General features: G+C 34.5%; 1 protein-coding gene and 1 pseudogene across 2 annotated transcripts; one reads left to right on the top strand and one right to left on the bottom strand.

Moving 5' to 3' along the window:
• Nucleotides 1-896: 896 nt before the first annotated feature.
• On the top strand, nucleotides 897-6,674 carry LOC143564554 (uncharacterized). Its single transcript, XM_077051794.1, has 9 exons — nucleotides 897-1,157; nucleotides 2,376-2,435; nucleotides 2,532-2,579; nucleotides 3,952-4,084; nucleotides 4,175-4,251; nucleotides 5,212-5,310; nucleotides 5,969-6,039; nucleotides 6,144-6,234; nucleotides 6,528-6,674. The coding sequence occupies exons 1-9, from the start codon at nucleotides 897-899 to the stop codon at nucleotides 6,636-6,638; spliced, it is 951 nt and encodes a 316-aa protein (XP_076907909.1). The 3' UTR covers nucleotides 6,639-6,674.
• Nucleotides 6,675-7,770: 1,096 nt separating this feature from the next.
• On the bottom strand, nucleotides 7,771-21,989 carry LOC143564553 (DNA polymerase epsilon catalytic subunit A-like; annotated as a pseudogene). Its single transcript, XR_013140896.1, has 48 exons — nucleotides 21,825-21,989; nucleotides 20,976-21,041; nucleotides 20,841-20,900; nucleotides 20,640-20,735; nucleotides 20,389-20,552; nucleotides 20,204-20,289; nucleotides 19,868-20,085; nucleotides 19,701-19,787; nucleotides 19,490-19,625; nucleotides 19,279-19,401; nucleotides 18,871-18,954; nucleotides 18,585-18,749; nucleotides 18,326-18,502; nucleotides 17,919-18,032; nucleotides 17,618-17,722; nucleotides 17,412-17,530; nucleotides 17,206-17,338; nucleotides 16,545-16,639; nucleotides 16,314-16,419; nucleotides 16,142-16,221; nucleotides 15,888-16,058; nucleotides 15,720-15,811; nucleotides 15,581-15,663; nucleotides 14,752-14,895; nucleotides 14,558-14,653; nucleotides 14,249-14,449; nucleotides 13,959-14,013; nucleotides 13,742-13,884; nucleotides 13,189-13,646; nucleotides 12,758-12,899; nucleotides 12,465-12,662; nucleotides 12,311-12,385; nucleotides 12,035-12,228; nucleotides 11,757-11,939; nucleotides 11,618-11,682; nucleotides 11,140-11,272; nucleotides 10,950-11,051; nucleotides 10,786-10,869; nucleotides 10,600-10,677; nucleotides 10,462-10,521; nucleotides 10,167-10,381; nucleotides 9,749-9,958; nucleotides 9,597-9,662; nucleotides 9,404-9,511; nucleotides 9,136-9,306; nucleotides 8,898-9,041; nucleotides 8,695-8,801; nucleotides 7,771-8,146 (listed from the first exon to the last, which is right to left on the bottom strand). The product of XR_013140896.1 is annotated as a DNA polymerase epsilon catalytic subunit A-like (transcript).
• Between the last annotated feature and the right edge of the window lie 795 nt (nucleotides 21,990-22,784).

The following is a 22,784-nucleotide window of genomic DNA, read 5'->3' as shown; positions in this document are numbered from 1 at the left end:
ACATAACAACATTTTACCCAGATATTTCACACCTGCTCAGACGTTTACCTCACAGATCATCATGTCCTCTTACCTTCACGCGTATCACAAGCCCTTTTACTCTCTTCCACAGACAACATGCCATTTCTCTCTCCTCTTATATCATAGCATCATCGCTCTCCATGTATAAACAATCTATGACAACACCCAGTGATTTGTCGCTCTCCTGGACTAGTATGTATCATTCGTAGACGAAATTGCTAATCTTCCTAAACTCATATCATTGTCTACCATAAGATTCACACCTATATCTCAAAGAAAAAATACATTAATATATACATACATTTTAATACTGGTAAGACTAAAGGGCTTGAGTCATTACCCTTATTTCCTCTCATTCGTCACGTCTGCGCCACATCAGTCTTTCCTCCATCATTCTTTTTTTTAAAGACCAATAAAGATTATAGGTTATTCTCCTCATTTTCATTATTTAATATCATAAAGAATTGAAAAGAAAAAAAAAAGTAATTGGCTCATTTCTCCCTCTCCCTTTAATGATCCACGTGACGACGACCATTAAGATTAGTGAGTTACCAAATGGCCACGTAGAACCATTTGATCCTCTTCACTGAAGTATACCCTCTAACCTAAGACACTAAACTAAAAATTATTCGATAACCTTTGCCGATATCACCTATCTCTTTCATCCAAGTTTTAAATGTATTAATAAAGACACGAAAATCGTCTTTTGGTCTATCTTCTTTTGCATACTTTAACCTTAAAGCTTTCATTCAAATGATTAACCCCGTCTATTTTTTAACGTTAAACAAGGGGTAATTTCGCCTTTTCACATATCCATCAAACAAAGAAAACGGGTCATATTATGAGTGGCTAACAACGCTCACTCCACCACCAAAATGGTTTCTTCTTCTACTCTCCTTCTCCGGCCACCTCCTCCACCACCACACTCTTCCTCTTTCACCCTTCGCAATAATAATAATATTAATATTAATCGAACTCCCTTTAATTATAATTATAAACCCAACAACCAAATCCTCACTATAAAACCACCACCCGTATTATTATTATCGTTATCTTCAGTCGCCACAAAAGCCCTTACCGAATCATCCAAATCTCTCGACCCACCCGACCCGCAACTCCTTCTCCAAGAAGTCGCCGTACGTTATTATTTATTTATTTTTTTTTTGGGTATCCACTTTTCCAGAGATTCGTATCATATAGAAATGAGCATTTTGTAACGAGTATCGGTGGCACCGAATTTCTGAAAAAGTGGGTACGGAGTTATATAGGTACCGTACCGATATTACAAAATGCTTATATGATACGTACTTGACACCGGTACCAAAAGAAGGACTACTGGTACCGTACTGATAGATTCGGTACGGCATTCGGGACCCACTTTCCCATAAGTTCAGTATTGGATACCGGTACCGATAGATTTGGTGTAGCATTCGGTTCTCACTTTCCCATAAGTTCGGTATCGGTATTTAGTACCGGTTGAATTGAAAAAACGACACCGAATTTATGAAAAAGTGGGTACCGAATACCGTACCGAAACTATGTGTACTGTACCGATACTCGTTAATACACTGTATCGGTTATGATACCGCTTAGGGGCATAGGCAGCTTTTGGGGAACGGGTTTGGCCAACCTGTGCTAAAAGCTTTTTTAGTGTGTAATATATTCGTCTATTTCGACATCACACCCGTAGAAATTTCAACTTCGAACCGGTAGAAATGTTTACACCAAACCCTTAGAAACCTTGATAACGAACCTTAACCCACAGTTCAATTAAAAATAATTTGATTTTTCCTGTTTTTATTATGTGACTCGGCCTGAACTGGACTGGACAGAAAAACCCGAACGTTAGTAATAGACAATCGGTTGTCAGTTCCTCGAAAATTTCCGAACCCGTAGGAAAAAAATGTTGGCTACGCCACTGGTACCGGTACCAAAGATAGCGACACTGAATTTCTGAAAAAGTGGGTATCGAATACCGTAGGCTGGCAAAAGAGCTACATGTTTAATGCACGATTAAACCTGTTTAAATAAAGTACGCTATGCAATAGACTTAATATATAAAGTAGCTAAAATGATTTGTATTCATGTTTGATAATTGTGTTAATCGCGCCATTTCTGACCTGTTAAACATGGCAAGACCTATTTTGCCAGCCTTGGCGAAACTCTCGATACGGGTGCCGTAGTACGGTATTGGTACTTGTTACCATATGCTCATCTCTGTATGTTACTGGTACGGAAAATAGCAGGACCGAATTTCTAGAAAAGTGGGTACCAAATGCAGTATCAAATCTATCGGTACGGTACAGATATCAGGTACCAAATGTTCATCACTAGTACTTATGGTGGTTTTGCAGGATAGTTTCAAGCTTCCATCTGATTACTTTTCACAGCTCCCTCGTGATCTTCGTCTAGACGTAAGTGAGATTCTTGATTATTATGCTATATATGATTTGAATTTGTTTTGGAAATATAGGTTATTGTTCTTACTAGTTTGAGTTACAACTGTGTAGCTGAATGATGCTGCTTTTGATCTCTCAAACGGACCGGTGTTGGAGCAGGTTACTAGTTTCTTGTTTTTATATAGTTTTAAGAATTATCACAAGCTCATTAGCAATAATATTTGTTGATGAACAATGCAATAAACAGGAATAAGCAGTAAAAGCTATTAAGAAAACGGTGGTTCGGTTATGGTAGTTTTGATAACCAGTTTTTTGTAGTTAAGTTATCGTTGGATGCGTATAAATGACGAGATTAACCGCCTAATCGAGACTAAGACTATCCCTTATATTATTTAACTTTTACAAAATGATACACTATATGTCGGAAAAGTTTTGCAATGTTTTTTTTAATAAATTATAGAGAAAATGACTGTTTTAGTCCCTGTGGTTTTTAGACGGAGTCACTTTGCGTCCCTGATAAAAAATTTGAACTGTTTACATCCCCGTGTTTTAAAAGTTGAACCATATGCGTCCCTCTATCTAACATCCGTTAAGTTTAAGGTTAAAATCAGGGGTATGTATGTAATTTTGCACCCACTCATATTTACCCTAATAAACTTCAATATTACAACCAAAACAGCCTGCTGTTCCTTCTGTTATATCGCCGGCAAAGAATTCGCCGGTCACAATCACGCTCCGTCACAATTCGCCGCGCATGATATAACAGAAGGAACGGCAGGCTGTTTTGGTTGTAATATTGAAGTTTATTAGGGTAAATATGAGTGGGTGCAAAATTACATACATACCCCTGATTTTAACCTTAAAACTTAACGGATGTTAGATACAGGGACGCATATGGTTCAACTTTTAAAACACGGGGATGTAAACAGTTCAAATTTTTTATCACGGACGCAAAGTGACTCTGTCTAAAAACCACAGGGACTAAAACAGTCATTTTCTCTATAATTATAACAAAAGTTAATATTTATTTGACCAGGATATATTGGATTTATTGATTGAAAATAATACGAATCCATCCTTCTAAGTTTCCAATAACCGAACTGTTTACAACTGAAAATTTCGGCTATAAGTTTGATTTTAGTCCAATAATCGAACCGAACCATGCTCACTCCTAGCTTTTTGAGTTCCTTGACGTTACAAAAAGAATTGATACAGTTATGCATGAGTAATGCAATTTTTGGCCCCTTGATAAAATTTTTGACCATTAAGAACATCTTTTGACTACTGAAGAACCTATGATTTGTTTAAAGCGGATTTTAATGATCTGTTTACAAAATTAAAATAAGAAAATGAAATTGATGATCAACCTTACACTTGTGTGTTACTTCATATTCTAAGACCAAAAAATGAAATATTTTTAGAAGTCAAAATTGTGTAATATCATATGCAAAGAGTTGACTTCAAAAGTCAAAGTTGTATGAAACGAATAGTCACATGATTATGTGAACTCACTTTCTTGAAATTTCATCAGTGTGGACAAGAATTGGGAACGATATTGCTAAACATATCTCGGGCTTGGGAGTCAGCGGACACATCGACTTCAACAGCTTTGGTCAACAATCTCCCTTCGTTGGTCAACTCGTTGTCCAGCAACAAGAAATCAGGCAAGAGTAAAAGCAAAAGCTTTGCATATAAGTCCATTTGAACAAGGACTTCCCTCTAAGATGATTTATGTTTTATTTAATGCTAATTAGCACTCGGCAAACGTTTGACTTCTGCCGGAAGGAGGTTTCAGTCAATGGGTCAATACGGTCAAGGTGAACTACGAAGGGTAACCTGTTAAAACTTTAGCTATTTGCTCTTTACAAGTACATGTGGCAACTTTGACCCATTTTACTAATAAATGGGTTGATTTAGGCTGATTTTTTTCTTATTTAAAAGCAATAAGAGGAATCGGACATACGCGTTCAAAACCGTTCAAATATATCTTTAGTGCCGACTACTTCCTAATTTTTTTATTGAAATATTTAATTTGTTATTCTTAGTACATACGTTAGAAAACCGTTCAAAGTGTATGTTTATTGCATACCACCTCCTAAATTGTTTATTGAAAAATTTAATTTATTATTTTTGGTACATTACGCCCTGCTTGCGGTGCGCGCATATAATGTATATATGTGTGAACCCTCGGGTGGGCAAAAGTAAAATTGCACTAATTTTGACGTTATTTTACTAATATCGTGAAAATAACGTTAAAAGTGGCGGAAGGTTAATCAGGCATCATGTGGTGGCGTTGATAGCCGAAAGACAAGGGCACATGCGCCTATCAGCCGGTGTCCCGATGATTGAGTGCTATGTGCCTTATGTCCAAGGCTTGATGCAAAACTACTATCGAGCCGGGGGTCTCACCGGAAGCAGCCTCTCTATCCCTATGGGATAGAGTTAAGGCTGTCTACATCTTACCCTCCTCAGACCCTACCATAGCATTGCTATTGGTGGGATATACTGAGTACGATGATGATGATGATGATTTTTGGTACATATGGTTGAAAACCGTCCATGGTTTATGTTTAGTGCATGCTACCTCCTGTATTGCTAAATCACTTTGTTAAATTGATTAATTTTTTGTTGTCATCTTATAGTTTTATTAATCATATAACACACTAATTATGTAAAAGAAAATATTTAAAAGTCAAAAAGGTGTTAGTTGAAAGGGAAACAAGTCAAAAGAATCCCAAAGCTAATATTAGTGCAAACAACCCGTTAAATAACTTGTTATTTTTATGTGTAGATTTCCAAAGCTATGATTTCAACTGGGAAGCTTCTGTCTTCAACTCCTGTAACTGAAGAAGTCAATGAAGAGCCAAAAGGCGAAACTCGCATGTTCAAGGTATTAATTATATGATTTTGCAAACCAAATGGAAAACTAACAAGTTTGACCCATTTTCTTTTTAGATTAAAGTTTGAGTGACGGGTCAAAATGGGTAACTTTAGTACAAGTTGAAATGGGTCGGGTCACATTTAGTTAATGCAAGACAGGCCAGCCCGAGTTGGGTTTGACACCCCAGAAAATGTTGTCTCGAACTTTTAATATAAAAGCAGCAGTTACTGTGTCAAGTATACTTACAAAATTTATGTTTTTATACTAGTAATTTAACTTTTAGAATAAAATAGCGTTAGGAGGTTTTATGCACCAAACATGCACTTTGGTTATTTTTGGCTCATATCCTTTTTATTTTACATTTTCGAGTAACGGGCCAAATGGTAAATTTTTTGCACAAGTAAAAACAGTTCGTGTCTAATTGAGATGTGTCCCTACACATATTTTTTACTTTTCCGTTAAATAATTAGTGTGTCAAGTACACTTAAAAAATTATGTTATTTCAATAATAGTTCATTTTTTTGCATAAAATAGTTTACGATGTTTTACGCATTTGAAAGTATGTTGCGGGTGACCTTTGACCGATTAGAGATAAGTAAACGGGTCGAAATTATCAGCACTAATATTAAGAGTGGTGATTTTGAATTAACTATATTCTATTCTGCAGTTTGGTGAACTTCAAGTTGAGCTAACACGAGAGAAAGCTTACATCGGTGCAGTGATTGGCTTTGTTTATGGGTAATTACTACCATTTAATCAATATTTTACTACATACTTGTAACAAAAAACAGTTGTAGCTGTTAAAAAGATATTAAACTGTCAAAACTACTATAAAATTGTAGGATTATTTCATGGGAATTAAGTCAAGGCATTCAGAATATACCAGAGAGCACATTCCAGTATGCAAATGACAATGCTTCGTTGATCGCCCAGGTGCTTAAATCAAATGGTCAAATAAATAAGTTGACCTTAGAGATGTCAAAGTGTCAAACGGGTCAAACGGGTTGGTAAAACACTTTTTATCCAACATTATTATTTTTATAAATATTTTTATTTGTCAAATATGGTTATGAAAATTATCTTATTTTGGTATTAATCTAATATTTTTTAATAAAGTGGCTTAGAAGTTTTTTTTCGATAAAATTACACTTTTGACCCATGTGATCCATTTGACCCGTTAGAGATCAAGCATAACATGTATTAACCAACTTGTATGCATGTTGCAGTCTTTGCGTGGAACCTTACTTGTTCTCTTTTATGGATCAACGGTTTTGTCTGCTTTTGCTACTATTGGGCTGGTCTTACTTTCAAGAGAACTTAAATCTGGAAAGAAGTGAGATTGTTCCTGATAATCTTGTCATCTTTAACTGATATGTGTTTGTGTGCTTTTAATTTCGCTATTTTGTGTGCTAATATGCAAATATAATGTTTGAGCAGTGTATGTTTGTATATTATAGCGATAATGTGTTCCCTATCATTTTTATAATTGTTTACTTTTGTTTTATAGTTTTCCATTACTGTTCTATATATGCTTTGTTCATCATGTTCTTATTTAACAACTAAAAAAATCGTTTGAAGCTTAATTTTCCGTTTTATTGAAAAAAACCAATAAAAAGCTGACAGGTGTACGATTTTTATTATTTATGTGATAGAAACAGCTTTAACAACTTTAAGTAATTAAAATTAACATGTGGACATAAGATTTTAACAAACTAAAAAAAATCGTTTGAACCTTTCCTAGCTTAATTTTGCATTTTATTGATAAGAAACCAATAAAAAGCTAACAAGTGAACAATTAATGTGATAAACACAGTTTTAATAACTTTATGTAATTAAAATCGACATGCGGACATAAAATTTTAACAAACTAAAAAAAAAATCGTTTCGACCTTTCCTACCTTTATTTTATGTTTTAATGAAAAAAAACTATAAAAAGCTGACAAGTATACAATTTATGTGATAGACATGGTTTTCATAACTTTTAAGTAATTAAAATTGGCATGTGGACATAAGATTTGTTGTTAGAAGGGTTAAATTGTATAAATCTCATATTAGCATTTCAATTTTCCTACAACCAATTAAAGAAAATGTTCATGATTTAATGGGATGTGCATTTAATATAACTCCAAATATAATAGAGCAGGTAGCAGCTAGAAAACCCTTTATTTTAACTTATTTTTTTTATTATGTTTGGTGATGTGAAAAACTTAAAACCTTTCACAAACTTAGCAAATTGTTAAACATATAGAAGGCAAAATGACTAAAATACCCACACATAACACTGGCTAATTTGAGTAAAACTAATATACATCGAAATTATCTTCGTGAAAAAAGAATTATGGTAGCATGATTTACAGTTAACTCTCTTACTCTTAAGAATTTAGAACTACATAATCAATACCTTCAAGACAAAAACCCAAACTCGAGTTACTTATAGTCTTAAAGCGAACCGAGTTAAGGTCATATAGATTAGTTATTTGTATTTAAATTTACCTCTAGAATCCAAGCAACGCATTCTTTAAGTAACTCAAACTTTTGATGCACGGCTATATTCAACAATACTTCCATTTTGCCTCTAAATTCGGTAGCGCTTTCCTTGAGAGCAAACGTTCCAGCACACGCACAATGCTCCGCCAAATGTGCAGCTTTAATCTGCTTGCAATTTAGACAAACCAAGTCTTGAAGATGATAAGCCCTCTCTCGTTGGCGAACTATTTGAAGAAGATCGTATTCCATCTTCTCGCGGTCGTAAGGTTGACCACATTGCGGAATACTACATCTCCATTCTTGAGTTAGTAAAGCCTTGTCCTCACGCAAGTCTATGTCTCTACAGTCATTGCAGTAGCTGCCAAATGGTGAATTTAAATTAGATACGCTGACGGTGCACACAAACAATGGCAATACACATAGGGAAAACTTCCCCTAATAGTAACCAACTTTATTAGACGTTTCACCACATGCAATGTTTCTAATCTTTTAAATATGTTTAAACTTTTTTAAAATTAAGTGAGGCAAATAGGGGTGTAAAAAAGCCAAACCGACCCATGAGCTACTCTAAAGCAAGCTCATAAAAATATTAAACCCAGACGAGCTTAAACGAGTTTGAGGCCAAGCTCGAGCCTTAAAATAAGCTTGTTTAATAAACGAGCACAAGCCCAAGCTTCACTTATCAAGATCGAGTTGTTTTGCGAGCCTGAATAAGCCTATTATTATATATAAAACTATGATAAAAATAACAAAATAATATATACTACGTTATCATAAAAATAACTAAAACAGATATGAATTAATTAAAAATTAAATTAAATTGTTTCAGATTTCGTTTTTAAATTAGTTATACATATAAAAACAAAATCAGTCTTCATATAAAAAAATACACGTTTATTATATTACCTGCAAATCACATCTGGTAGAGTAAACGAAATCGAACACTTTTGAAACTGGGCCTCGGGAGCAAACTCTCTTACATGCACTAATGTTAACAGATTCCTCTTCATGATCTGCAGTTTGTTGCAAACATTAATGAAATAATAGCATTTGCAAATAAATAAACAATCAGGTGGCCAATATATAGAAAAAAATTGAACAAAGCATACCCGAATATCATCCTGCACATTCTGGTCGAGTGCAAGCACAGCACACACGTGTTTAATGAATTCAAGTGCATGAGATTTGCCGTTTTCTCTCTTGTAAAGAGCAGTAACTATTTTCATTAGTCTTTTTGTGAAGTGAGGTATAATCTGTAAAATAAATTAAAAAACATGAGTTTGTGATTTAAAAAGCCAAAATATACTTGAATTCCACCAATACTAAAATTATTATTTTAACTTTGACCTGCTTCTGAATGTGTTTAGTCATGCATGACTGGATACTTTCAGCAGCAGCCACAGTAATTGATGGAGTGCATGAGTCAGCATCTCTTACATTTGCTCTTTTATTGGCTTGATCTTGTGCAAATTCCCACGGGTGGTACAAAAACTCAGAGACTATTAAATTGAAGTGATCCTATGAAAAAAAGAGATCAATTGGTATGACGGTATCAACTGACAATCAGATAATGATACAATTTTTGCATGCTAATGATAAGAAATATGTCAATTACCTGAGTCTCGTTAGGCAGGTTTTCTGCAATATTCCATCCTGACGCTATCACCGCTTCTGAGTCACCGTCCGTTTGATCTGATTTAGGTTGAACTCCCCCATAGTTGTACTGTAGACAAAAGTAAAATGGTAATTTCTCATTCCACTCAAATAAAGGAAGCACCAAAAGTTGTAAAAGATGTAGTTTAGCTAACCTGATCCATAAACAGCAGTGAATGCCAGAATTGTGTGGCTCAAGCACAATCCACTTAAACAAGTTGCTAAAACACAAAAAAAATATATATAGATAAATATAAATAAACTTAATATTGCTTTAAAAGTTAAAAACAAAATTCAAAGTACCAACTTGTTTTTTAGAATTTCCAGTAAAGTATCACAGTAAGCTTGTGCAGCGGATAAGTCTGGCTTTCCGGTGTCGATTATCACTTTTGAATAATTGGCGGATATTATCGTGGCGCCCAATTTTCTAAATTCAGATAGCAGAAGCGCAAGCACCTTTTGCATGACTTTCTGAAGCATTCTAAGAAGAGCTGGATCATGAAGTTTTGACCGTGGACTGAAAAGTCAAAATAGAATTACACGTGGTTAGTAAAGTCAACAAGCTGTAGGCCTGGCAAACTAAACCCAAATTGACCCGTTGACTGATTTGAGATTACCCAAATGAACCCATACGCAATTTATGTTTTGCTAAAACAAACCCGTCCTTTGAGAAATGGGTCATTAATGCCACCTATAACAAACAAAAGCAAAAGCGGTGATAGTACCTGCAGAGCCATCTGTATAGATGTTGCAACAAATTCTCAGCAAATATATTGCCTGATAAACGTACATCAGCAAGACATCTTTGAAACAATGCTCGAAGGGCGCGAAACGCGAGTAAACATGGCATGGCCTCATCCAAATCCGGTAGCTCATGTGATCCAGAAGAAAAATCATGGTCTAAATCTAATAGCAGGGCATTAACAGCCAGACAGTGGATCTGCAGACATTAGAAAGCTATTGCTTACAAATCTTGAATTTATTTATGCAGATTAAAGTTTACACCAACAAATTGCAAACCTTTAGCTCAACGGTCACTTTTCGGTAAGCACCTTCACAAATAAGAACAGGTTGATTTACCTTTTTAAAAAAAAACAATTTAGATTATCAAAAGGTCAAAAATATTTGCCTGATGGTTTATGTAATTCTGGCACACACCTCATCAAAGTAGTAGCAAGTTTCTTCTTCATCATCTCCTCCGAGATCTGGAATACCATTATCTGATACCCAAAGCATCTGCAAAATGTTACAAAAAACTCTTAATTTTATAAACCGTTAAAAGGGTTCAAAGCACATAAAAAAGCTACTAATCATGAGAATGCATAGATGTGAACCATAGACAACCTGTTTCTGGTCACGTAATTCCCTTGCAAAGAAGATATCTGTGGTGTGTATACGCCAATCTACTTCAATATTGCCTAATGGAACCTGTTAAAATTGAATAATCATAAACTCATGAACAAAATAACTGAAATGCAAATTAGTTACACTCATGAATTAAAAATTACATGAGAATATCTGGAAAGAGAAATTTTTTCATTTAACCAATGCGACGATGTGGCACAGCGTCGGATCCCAATTTTTGCAGCAAAATTCTGCCAGCTAAGAGTCTGCATAGAGCAAAAGAGTATAATTAACTAGCCAGTATCGCACAAAAAGCCAGCTCATCTCTGAAAGCAGCTTGTACGAGTCAGTTACCGGATATTGACTATCGCGTGCATTTGAAGGAATGTTCACACATGGGAAATGGTCAAGAGCCTCTACAGCGGACTTCATTAAGTCTACATTCGGGCACTCAAGTATAGCAATCGCAGGCCCGTGAAGTTCAGATCTGTGAGCAGTTAAAAAGTTTAAAAGAACAGCACGGTTTGCATAATTCTCTTTTTGTATTATTTTTTAAAATCTCATGAAGGTACTTTTGGCCCATTTACTTAGAAATGGGTCAAATTGGATTGTGCTTAATCTCATGCTGGACAAAAGAAGTAAAAGGAGAGCCATTCAAACTGGCTGAAAGTATCTACGAGTCTATTTTTCAAGTATAAAACCTCCAACATTGTTTTGAAAAAATTGAATTATTATTGCAATAACTTTGTTTTTGTACCAAAACCTGTTTTCGCCTGTTACCCAGCCCGCCTATCTTGCCACCTCTAGTGAAAATATATAAAAGATGTAATACCTGAATTCAGTAACTTCTCTTTGTAAGATTTTTTGAGCATCCTTAGGGTTTACAACATAGTTCACCTGAATATTTCCACACAATAAAACTTATTTAGAAAAAAAAGCAAGCATTTGACTCAGCAAGGTGAAAGCAAGACCTTAAAAGTGAAAGCATCTCTATGCATAGGAGGTTCAACTGATAAAGCTTGGCAAGCTTCACGGAAGAGTTTCTCTAATATATGTGGTGTCAACTCTTTATGCTGAACAGGACTGAGCATTACACATGAATGGTCGACCATGAAGGAAAATATAAAAGATATATACCCTGCGGTTCGGATATGCTGAAAAGAAAAGGAGAAATTTACAAAATAATTTTTCTTTTTGTTATATATGTCAATTGACAAACAAACAAGGCAATAAAAAATAGGCAACTTACCCATGATACAAGTAAAAGAACGAAATTGATGACTCAAGGTAAGAGCATTCCGTAGTGGTTTTCATTTGCAGTTCAGTTAAACTATATCCGTCTTCTTTTGCATTCTGTTTCTTAGCTGATTTATTCACTTTACAAACGCATCCAGTTTGAAGAATGAAGTTGAAATCAAGCTCTACTTTTGTTTCGTATATCCCCTGAAATGTAATTGGACAAGCAGCATATCACAAGCAAGTTTGGTAAGAGTTTCTAAACTACTTTTATTTAATTTATACGGACCTCCACTTCAGGATCTGCAAGGTGAGCAGCAAGTTTCCTGCTTTCTTTTCTAAACCGATCTTCATCAGTTATGACCTACAAATGGTACCGATCATTAAGCTTCGTAAGTTACTAAATTAATCACATTTTCTTTTTTAATTACAAAACAATATACCTCAATCAAGTTATGGCGATGGTGGCCGTGAGGAAGACTCTTGTTCACAAGTTTTCCAGGAAACTCTTCAGTCACCGGAGCTTTAGAATTTAGGTAAAATACTCTGGGAACATTAATAGGAATCTTATGCATGGTTCCACTACAAACAACCCACGCCAAAAATTGACCATTTTGTGAACTTGGAACAAGTTGAATTATCTGGTAAAAAAACAAGGCTTAAGGTGCATAATGGGTAAAACAGAAGATGCAAATAGCAAAAAAAAAATAAAAAAAAATTCAAAAAAGTTGACTACCTGCCAGTGACTGTTTATAAGGGCTTGTTCCTGCCTTTTAAATAACGAACCAACCCCGGATCCAGCTTGTCTCCTATTTGCCACACCACTAGGAATACCAGTAGCTCCATTTCTTTGATTAGATTCATCACAAGTGTCCAACCTGCCAATGGATCAATGTGGGTTGTCATTTATCTCTATTGGTTAAATGAGATACATAAAACGAGGTGATGAAATTCACCCATCGTGTCCAACCTCCACAATTGCTTCTATTCAAAGATTTAGATTATGACTGTAATATAATTCCTCTTTTATTGTAATTAATGAGTGGTTAATTTAAACTCACTCTATAAAATAGACCAAAAAAAATGTGTCAATCAACCCCCCAACCCGACTCGACCTGTTTCTTCCCATTTAGACCCATTACCGATCTGCATATGCTAATAAGGTACCTCTGTCTCTTTCTTCTTTCACGAGCTTGTTTCCACTTTCGTTTTTTTGAATTAAGCCATCCTTGATAATCCAGATTTTTGTCTATATCTTCAATATCAACATCAATAGGTTGTGGTGATGATGCTGGTAGATTCCCACTTTGACCATTATCAGCTTTTTTCTTAAAAAAAGCTTCTTGACCGCTCGTCTTATTGTTAGTGTCATAAGAACGAACAATAGGTCTAGGTCCAACACCAGAAGACTTTCCATTGTTCACAAAATCCTCCAAATCGACAACATTCTGTTCATTCGGTTCATGATTTTCTCCATTTGCATCACTTTTCGGGTCATCTTTATTTACCTTGTTCACTGCACTAAAAATGTCAACCAGTTTTCTTTGCCTCAATCTGTCCTCCTTTTCACGAACCTTCTTGTACAACCAATCAGGATGAGCTACTCTTGGAACAGGATTTGAAACCTAAATAAGAAAAAAAAAATGTTAGGAAAAAACAAAACAGTTACATGCCAAAGAGATGCAATACTACATCAAATGTTTATAGAGAACACTCTTACCTTCTGCATTGCTGCAGGAATAGTAATAATTTTCTGTATAGCAGAGCTAAGCCACTGTTTGTAATATGACCAGTCAATAATGGAACGAATACCAAAATCTGATGAGATTTTGCACCACTTTTTCAAATGGAACTTCATACGTTCTGTGCAAATGAGACATGCAAGATTAGCATACGTTTTAGTTTAAAAAAATCAAGTGTAACGGTCTACAGTTTACCTGCATCAATTTCAAATATAGCAACAGGAACAGCACGTTCGCTCACCGGTTTACCCTGTTCTCATTAAGATTTGCATTTTAACAGTAGTAAGCTTTTACAACAAATAATATAGAAAGAAACATGAAACAGTTGGTAAAATTTTAAAGAGTCAAAATGAAGTACAAATGAAAGAAACAAAATCAAGCAAGGATGCAGACTCTGTTAACTGTATAATGACAAAGCGTGCAATTATTTAATTTATACTATCTCATCTTTAAACCTTTTGCTATTAGCAAAATGAGATGCTTACCCGTGGTTCACATGCAACAACATATTGGCAGCGTAGGCCTTTATCTTTGACCATAGCATCACCAAGAAAATCAGCAAGACGTCTTGCTGTGGTTACTGCACATGATTTCTGTTCACCATAATCTGCTAAAGACTTGCTCATAGTACTCGATTCCGAAATGTAATCAAGCAATTCACTGTCTGCAACATCCTTTCCTTGATTCTGAAAATATATACTAATCAGTGCTAAACATACATACATACATATATCCACGCAAGCACACAAACACGTTTGTATAACAAAAACATAGAAGAAATCTGAGTTACATACATCAAGAAGATCAAGCCAGCGGTTTGCAACAGAAGCGACTACAGAATAGCATTCCTCTAAAGTAGACCCGTGAAGAAATTTTTCAAAATGCTCAGCCTGGAAAAAATAGGTATATCAAAAGTTATGTGAAAATGTGTCGAAACATAAAAAAAATAATTAAGAGTCAAAACAAGTTTATCAGATAACAGTATTACTTGGAAAACTTTAATGAGCTTTAGTTCACCCCTCCTCTTTATCTCAAAACCTTTAAGCTCCGCAAGGGTACCGTCTTCATTAAACACAGCATACCGCTTCTTTAATAATTTTCCTTTTTCTTTGGAAGCAGGAAGAATCATAGCCTACACTCATAAACAGTACAAAAAAGTCAAAATGTAATATCATGACTAATCCAACTAGCTGACAAAAAAAGGTGTCATTTTTTGTAGAGGTAGCAAAAAGGTGAGCATTTTGAACAGGTTGGACTGCTCTCAATTACAATTTGTCCAAAAAATTAACCTTTTTAAGGGATGTGATCCTCATACACCACCCCCATGCTGACTGTGCAGGCCTATACGCCTCGTATAGGCCTTTATGGGCCGTATAGGCCACGCATGACTGACGAAGGGGACAAAAAACAGCTTTTCAGCCTATACGGCCCGTACAGCCCTATACGAGCCGTATAGGTCTTCAATCGTTTGTGTAGGGCCTGAACACAACTCAGGTCCCATACGGCCCGTATAGCCCTACACGAGCCGTATAGGCGAAAAGTGGCATGTGAGGATCCATGGTGGTGTAGGAAGGTCCTATGCCTTTTTTAAACAGGTATTGTCATGTGCTTATGAAATATCAGCTATTTCAATAATAGTCTAATTCTATAATAAACTGTTTTAAAAGATTATATATAATAGATATCCATTTTGAATGACTTTCAACCTTTTGACAGGTTTCCTACTTTGCTAAAAAAAGACTATTTTACTTGTTTGACCTAATAGAAACAAATTACAAATATATGCCACCTCTACTTTCAAGATTTCACATATTTACCTTGTATGGTCCATCCACTTCAAATTCAATTGAGCATTCACTGTGTTTTGTGTATGTTCTGTTGATAGGATCTCGTGGAGAGTCTGATGAAAACAAAAAAATGAGAATCATACACAACATAAAAAATATAGTATCCAACAAACCTGATATTGATTACTTGTGTTGTTTACCGCCACATCAGGATTGAGCATAACACATGGATATGAGATTGTCAGCTTCTTCTTTGAGTCTCTAATGATATTATTCAATAGGTTAAAATTTTCATCAGAAAATCACAATAATGGTATATGAAAAAAAAAACTCTTACCTAAAAGTAAAATTTTCAGGGAATGACCCTGGCAAAGCACACCATATACCATCTGTATCTAATTCCAAAGGTCTTCCAATCTTTTCTACAAGTGAACGTGCATTCTGAATTATTTTTGCTCCCGTATATGTAACAACGCCTGCCATTTCCATTGAATACCATCGTGCACCTCTGCAACAAAATCATCTTGTTTAAAAATTTGAGAGAAAAAGTTAGATAGAAACAAAAGATGAGATTTAGTGAAAAGAACATACTTGCGCATGACATATCCATAGAAAGAATTCAGAATACATTTGTGAGCTAGTTGTAGTGAATCGTATAGAACCACCATATCCTACAATATTTTAGTAATTAACTAATTAATACCACGACTAGATACTGAAAAATTGGAATTAACAAAAACAGATGCGATAAAGATAGAGTTACTTGTGCTTCTTGAATCTTTATAGGATTTCCACTAGCTTTTGCTTCTGACAACTTCTCTTTCCATACTTTATTGAGCCCTTTGTACTCATATCGCCTATCGCGGAAGCTTTGAACAACAAAATAACATGCTATGATCTCATAATAAATAGACATGTATAAATAGAAACAAAAAAACATATTATAATACAATAATCTTGTGTCTAAAGCAAAAGAAATCAATCGAATGCTTACCTTCTAACAGTATCAACATAAAACGGATTTTCACGCATGCATATCCCTGCTTTTCGATTTTCACGGGTGGGCTTTTCAAGCACTCGCTTATATGCCTATGGTAGGAGCAGAAAATAAGCAGGTCAACTCGTAAAGCATTGCTCTATGTACAACCAATGAACCAAATAAGCTTGATGTACTACGTTATATGTACAACCAAAAGCTGCATCTCTTTCAACTCTTTACTGTTTACATATCAAACTATTCAAAATATCTTCATCCTAATTTGGCCAACTTTGACCCACATGGTCAAAGAGTTGGGTAATAGGTAAAACAGGTTTGAGAAAAAATATTATTTTAATGCATGTCAAAGTCGGGTAGACCTGCAACACTTTTCGTCTAGAACTTTTACATTTTGCCTGATAACAATTTGTATGTCAAATATGATTATAAAAACATATTTTTGTTACAAAATTATCAAATAGTTTATAGAAGATTTTATGCATAAAAAATCATCTTGAGACTTTCGATCTATTACCCTTTTAGCCCACTTTTTTTATATTTTACAAGTTTAAGTTTTGAGCCATTACAGATTAAACACAATCATAACCAACACATTTATAAGTAAATGAGTCAAAATTAAAGTTAGGCATCACACTAAAAACGATAAGTTTCGAGATACCTTTTGACAGTATTTCTTTAGACGATCCTTCAGCTTCAACTGTTGGTCCGCTTTAGGCAGATCAAGAAATGGTTTTGATTGGGGTCCGTCCACAAACTCAGATTCAATTTGCCTCTTGATATGATAGTAATCACTGATGCAATTTTAAAATTAGTAAATTCCCATTAGAGTCAAGTAGCATGTAAGGGTAGAGTAAATTAAGGTACCTTCTCGTTGCTGTGTATGTTTCTCCACGCCATTCCCATTCAAGACTTCTAAGACAGGTTTTATCAGAATGGTTGAAAACACATGCAGTGCAAACCTCATCTGTAACTATTGATGGCGGCTGACATTACACAAAAGTACAGTTTTTCAGTGAAAATTTATATCGTAACATGTGATTTAACTTCTATATAATGATCCATGTGCAAACCTGAAGTCTGTTTGTCAAAATAATGTTCGGATACATTGCAGCAACATCTAGATGATAAATAAGGGGGCATTCTTCTCGCGTAGGTTCATCTTGTAATGCAATAAGCTGCACAAGATACAAATTGTTCATAATTTTCAAAATGATTACAAGGGTAAGAATTTCATAGAGACTTCAGTTGACCAATATACTACAAGATTTGCAATTAACTACTGAAACTCAATGTTCCATGAAACTTTATGTTATTTCCCAGCCTTGTCACAACCAGTAAATAAAGAGGAAAGAAAGCAGGTTCTGATAATACCTTGTCCATAATAGCGTTTTTCACGTCATCATAGTTTGAAACTTCTTTAACATCCATCTTACCCTCCACTTCAATAGCATAACAAAGGTCGCGATCAAGATTATCAATAAGTTCCTGGAAAGAGAGATAAATCAAACTTCTTGCACAACCTTAAATATCTTACTAAAAAGACTATAACTTCAACTTGTTTATATTCGATGGATACAATAATAAGAATAATAGTAACTGCCATAATCTAGTCACATAGCTTCATAAGTTCCAAATGATGCTAGTATTTGAGAGCATCAATAAGATGAAGAAAAGACAGTGCAACAATGAAGCAAGAAGACTGTTGTAACTGAACCATAAATGGAAATAGAAATCCAAACAAGCATGTGTCCCAAAAAAAGATATTGATTTAGAATTACCGTGAAAGCAGATGGAACAAGTTTAAAACTAGTCGGAAGGTCAGATCTGAAAACACCAGTTTCCAAACACTCCACATGGCCACCAATGTATGTCTCACTCTCAAGAAGATGATTATTATGGAACTTTTCTGATTCAGCTTGGTGCTTATTAGGACATATAGCATTTCCCGCGTATGCCTACAAGTATATTAAAGGCAAAACATTAAGTTATAAGTTATAAAACAAGTGTATTAAAAAAGTGAAAAACCAAACCACACACCTGGACCATGAGAAGCATTTCACAGAGGGTCCCACTTCCTTTACGCAACACTTCATCAGGAGTCATTGGTATTATAGTTGCAAGGGAGAATATAAAGGGATGAACATAAGTCATATACAAGTAGTATGTTGACACAGCATCGGATACTGAATAGGATGCCATCATCTGTAATAGCAGAGTTTTCCAAATATAAACATATAAGAATCGTTCTAAGTAACTTTAAAATTCTTCACAAAAATCAGGAATCATACTGATGATAACAAGATCATTTCTACATATCGTGTACCTGAGGCTTTTCCTTTGCGAAACGAACCATATCTTCAGGTTTTACCTCCAGTGGGTCATAACCTAGTTTGGCTTTTGTGACAGCCTGAAATCATAATAAAGAAGGGTTTATTAGCGCCTAACAACATATCTCCTAACAAGTCTTGTGCTATCCTGATAAATAATAACTGGTTATTTGACATAGAAATACTTAACTTTTCGTTAACAATGACTATTGATATTTTCGTATTATGTTACTTCTTTTTATTTTTAAGGTTTTCCAGTGTTTTTAATTAGGTGTTCGTGAACTCTTATTGCTTGAATAAAATCGTAAGTAAAATTGTAACTAACTTGTGTATTGAATTCAAATGTATGTATATGAAGAGAAAACATGTGATATTAAAAGAAAAGAGTAAATCTGAATAAAAACCTTCAAACCATGGCTCCCTTGAGGTAGATAACTATCACGTTTGACCCATGCAAAGCAATCCAGATGGCATGCAAATTTAGCACGACATTCACCTTGAACATTGTCACACTGAAATCCAAGATCCTGTAGGCAGAGACGATAAGTAATTGCTATTGATAGTAAGTACATAAAACACCATCTTCAATTATAATAGCAAAAGTGTGCAGCATACTTCATTCATTCTCAACCCATGATGAGCTGCCCCTGTTTTCCATAAACGGCCAATCAAAAAAGTCTCCGTTATATGTTACATAAATGCCAGGCTTCACCTCTCTCATATGAGAGAACCACAACTTGATCAGTTATTTCTGCATAAAATCGGAAAAATTAAATCGTAAGTCTAGAGCATGGAACTTAAATGTGTAAAATATTGAAAATCACACCTCGTTTTTCACATTTGTCACTTTAAAGTGTCCTTCAAACTCAGGTTTTGGAGTATATTCCAGATCCTCTATATCTTCAGCAACACACTGAAAGCAATTGCAAAATAACAAAATCAAATAATGAACTTAAAAATGTGATACAAAATAAAAGGCAATGGTGTAGTCACCTCTCTATTAATAATCAGATATCCTCGACCATCAACCATGTATGAGATCATCATAACTAAATCATATTCGGGATCCGGAAACTTCAAAGGAAGCTTTGTGGTCTCTATATCAAATGCCCAAACATGAACTTCAGCACGCTCCAGAAGATCATGCCTCCTTTCTAAAGTAACTCCATCACTTGACACATTTACATCATACCACAGCCCGGATCTTATATCTGACAGGTATAATTTCAGAGTGAAAGAAAGTGAGACATACAATATTCATAAGTAATTATAGAATGAAAACATGTGCGTATGCGTGTATGCATATATGTATCTATGTATGTATCTCACCATTGTCAATGGCAAAACGGACATGGTAAGGCACATCATACTCCCTTAGATCAGTAATGCAATCTATACAATCTTTTGAAATCGCGCTTTGCTGTAAACCCAATAGCCAAAATCATATCATTACTGGAGCGATTATTTATTATTTAATCAGAAAAACTAGAGATATTGTAAAAGATACAGCAAACCTTTTTCCTGCTGCATAAATGGACTCGTATGCCTCTGCAGCATTAGATTTTTCTTTATTTCTTTCAACCGCATGCATCAGTTCATTCTTTACTTGCATCAGTTGTGGTAGCGTGTCAAACGATATCTTTAAGTAGGTCTTTTGTAGTCCAGAAAGATGCTTTTTCTGTCGTTATAATCAAATAAGTTAAGTTTCCGGCCAGTTTGACAATTTGATATTATAAAAAGTATGAATCATAACATGCTGACTTACTAGATCAAGGTCTTCTTTTTCCACTATTTGAATGTCTGCAATTTGCCCTTGGTATCGTCTTCTTAAATATGCATCAACATCCATTTCCAGATTGTCCTAAAAGTTTTAACAATTCAATACAGTTATAGAAGATGGCAATTAAACTATAAACACACACAAAAAAAAGAAAAACAGTAAGATCCAGTCTCCATATGAACATACCTTTGTAGCAGCATAAAAGTAAGGTCTGAACTTGTACTTGACTTTAAATGTCGAACCATCCTATAATCAAATCCATTACAGTTATAACACACTAGTGTACAATATCAATTCTGAATTTCTAGCCAAAAAAACCACCTGACAGACGAAATACAAATCAACACAGCTATACACGTTCTGCGTGTCCTGATCCTTCAATGACGACTATATAAAAAAGAAATCAAATCAACGAGTTATAACGAAACTTCAAATGAAATTAGCTTTTAGAGCAATAGAACTATACACACTTACAACTACATATAATCAAAATCAAGTCGATAAGTTCTACCAAAACATCAAATTGAGATTAGGTTTTAGAGCAATATCACTGTACACACTTACAACTGCATATAATCAAAATCAAGTCGATAAGTTCTACCAAAACATCAAATTGAGATTAGGTTTTAGAGAAACATAATTGTACACACTTAGAAGTTACAACTACATAAAATCGAAATCAATTGAAAAGGTTCTAACAAAACATCAAACGAAACTAGGTTTTCGAGCAATTGAACTTTACACACTTACGACTACGTAAAATCTAATGAATTAGAGCAGTAAAACTCTACACGCTTACCACCACATATAACCGAAAACAAGTCAACGAAATGTCAAACATCAAATGAAAATAGGTCCAATGAAATTATTCAGTTTTCGGTACACACTTTCAACTACATAAGATCAAAATCAAAAGTAAATAAGTTCTTCTAACGAAACATCATTTGAAATTAGGTTTTAGAGCAGCTTCTATCAAATCTCCAATTGAAATAAAGCTTTAGAGCAATATAACTGTACACACTTACAACTACATCATAAAATTAAAATCAAAATTAAAATCAAGTCAATAAGTTGTAACGAGACATCATTTGAAATTAGGTTTTAGAGCAGTAGAACTGTAACAACTACATAATATTAAAATCAAAATCAACGTCAACTGCAAGCACTTACAGAGGTGAATGATAGTAGCCATCCGAGACGCTTATCGCCTTCGGTAAACACATCGAAGCCGAACTTCGACTCGAGCTTTTCGTCAACTGAGAGAATGAGCTTCTGCTTCTTTGAGATCTTCGTGTCTCCGCGATCGCCTCTTCTTCTTCGATTATCATCCTTCATTGTTGATTGTGGATCTGTAATTGAATTGAATTGAGATCTGGATTGATTAGAGGTTGAAGTAGGATTAATTAGGAGATTGGAGTGTGAATGTTTTCCCGCTCTTTTTTATAGTAATGTGATGATATAAATATAAATATTGGGTGACATTTATATATTACGGGACAATATATGAGTTATTGACTTACCAGGGTGCAAACGAGCTCGACACACAAAGTTCGAGCTTGATTCGTTTCGAGCATTAATTTTAATGTTCGGCTCGTGAGTAGTTTTTTAAAGCTCGAGATCGGCTTGTTTACTATTTATTAATTGTTTTAAATATATTTGTAACTGTTTTTATATAGCTTTTTTCAATTATAATTTTATATAACTTAATATGTATTTTTTAGTTATTATTTTTTATATGTTTGTAACATGGAAAGGATTAAAAATAGGTGAGGATATTTAAATCAAATTTACGTAGTTTTGATTGGTTTTGCGTATAAGGTTACATAGATGACAGCACCGTATTCACTTTCCCCTTCCGATAAACAGACTTAAATAGGGAAAATTGGAGACTTGCTAAACACAAAGAATCGTAGAACATGTTAGTCTTATTGCCCCTTTTTATAATTGTTTTCCATTTCAATAAAAAAAAGATGGTTTTTAAATATTTGTTTAATTCAAAGGTTTTTATAAAGATTCAATAAGCACAGGCTACACAAACTATGAAGAAGCTCATCATAAAAGAATAATAACTAAATAATTAGCATAAGCTTACAAGTTATTTCAATAAATAATATTATATACAAAAAATAA

Source organism: Bidens hawaiensis, unplaced genomic scaffold (assembly GCF_021521415.1).
Source record: "Bidens hawaiensis isolate Kalapana, Puna unplaced genomic scaffold, B.hawaiensis_p1.1 tig00022014_1, whole genome shotgun sequence".
NCBI classification, from domain to species: domain Eukaryota; kingdom Viridiplantae; phylum Streptophyta; class Magnoliopsida; order Asterales; family Asteraceae; genus Bidens; species Bidens hawaiensis.
This window is presented reverse-complemented; position numbering and strand designations above follow the sequence as displayed.

Coding starts and splice junctions, on each gene's coding strand:
- LOC143564554 (XM_077051794.1), top strand. CDS start 897: ATGGTTTCTTCTTCTACTCTCCTTCTCCGGCCACCTCCTCCACCACCA. Junction 4,252..5,211: donor GTCAAGGTGAACTACGAAGG/GTAACCTGTTAA, acceptor TTTTATGTGTAG/ATTTCCAAAGCTATGATTTC. Junction 6,040..6,143: donor GTGATTGGCTTTGTTTATGG/GTAATTACTACC, acceptor ATAAAATTGTAG/GATTATTTCATGGGAATTAA.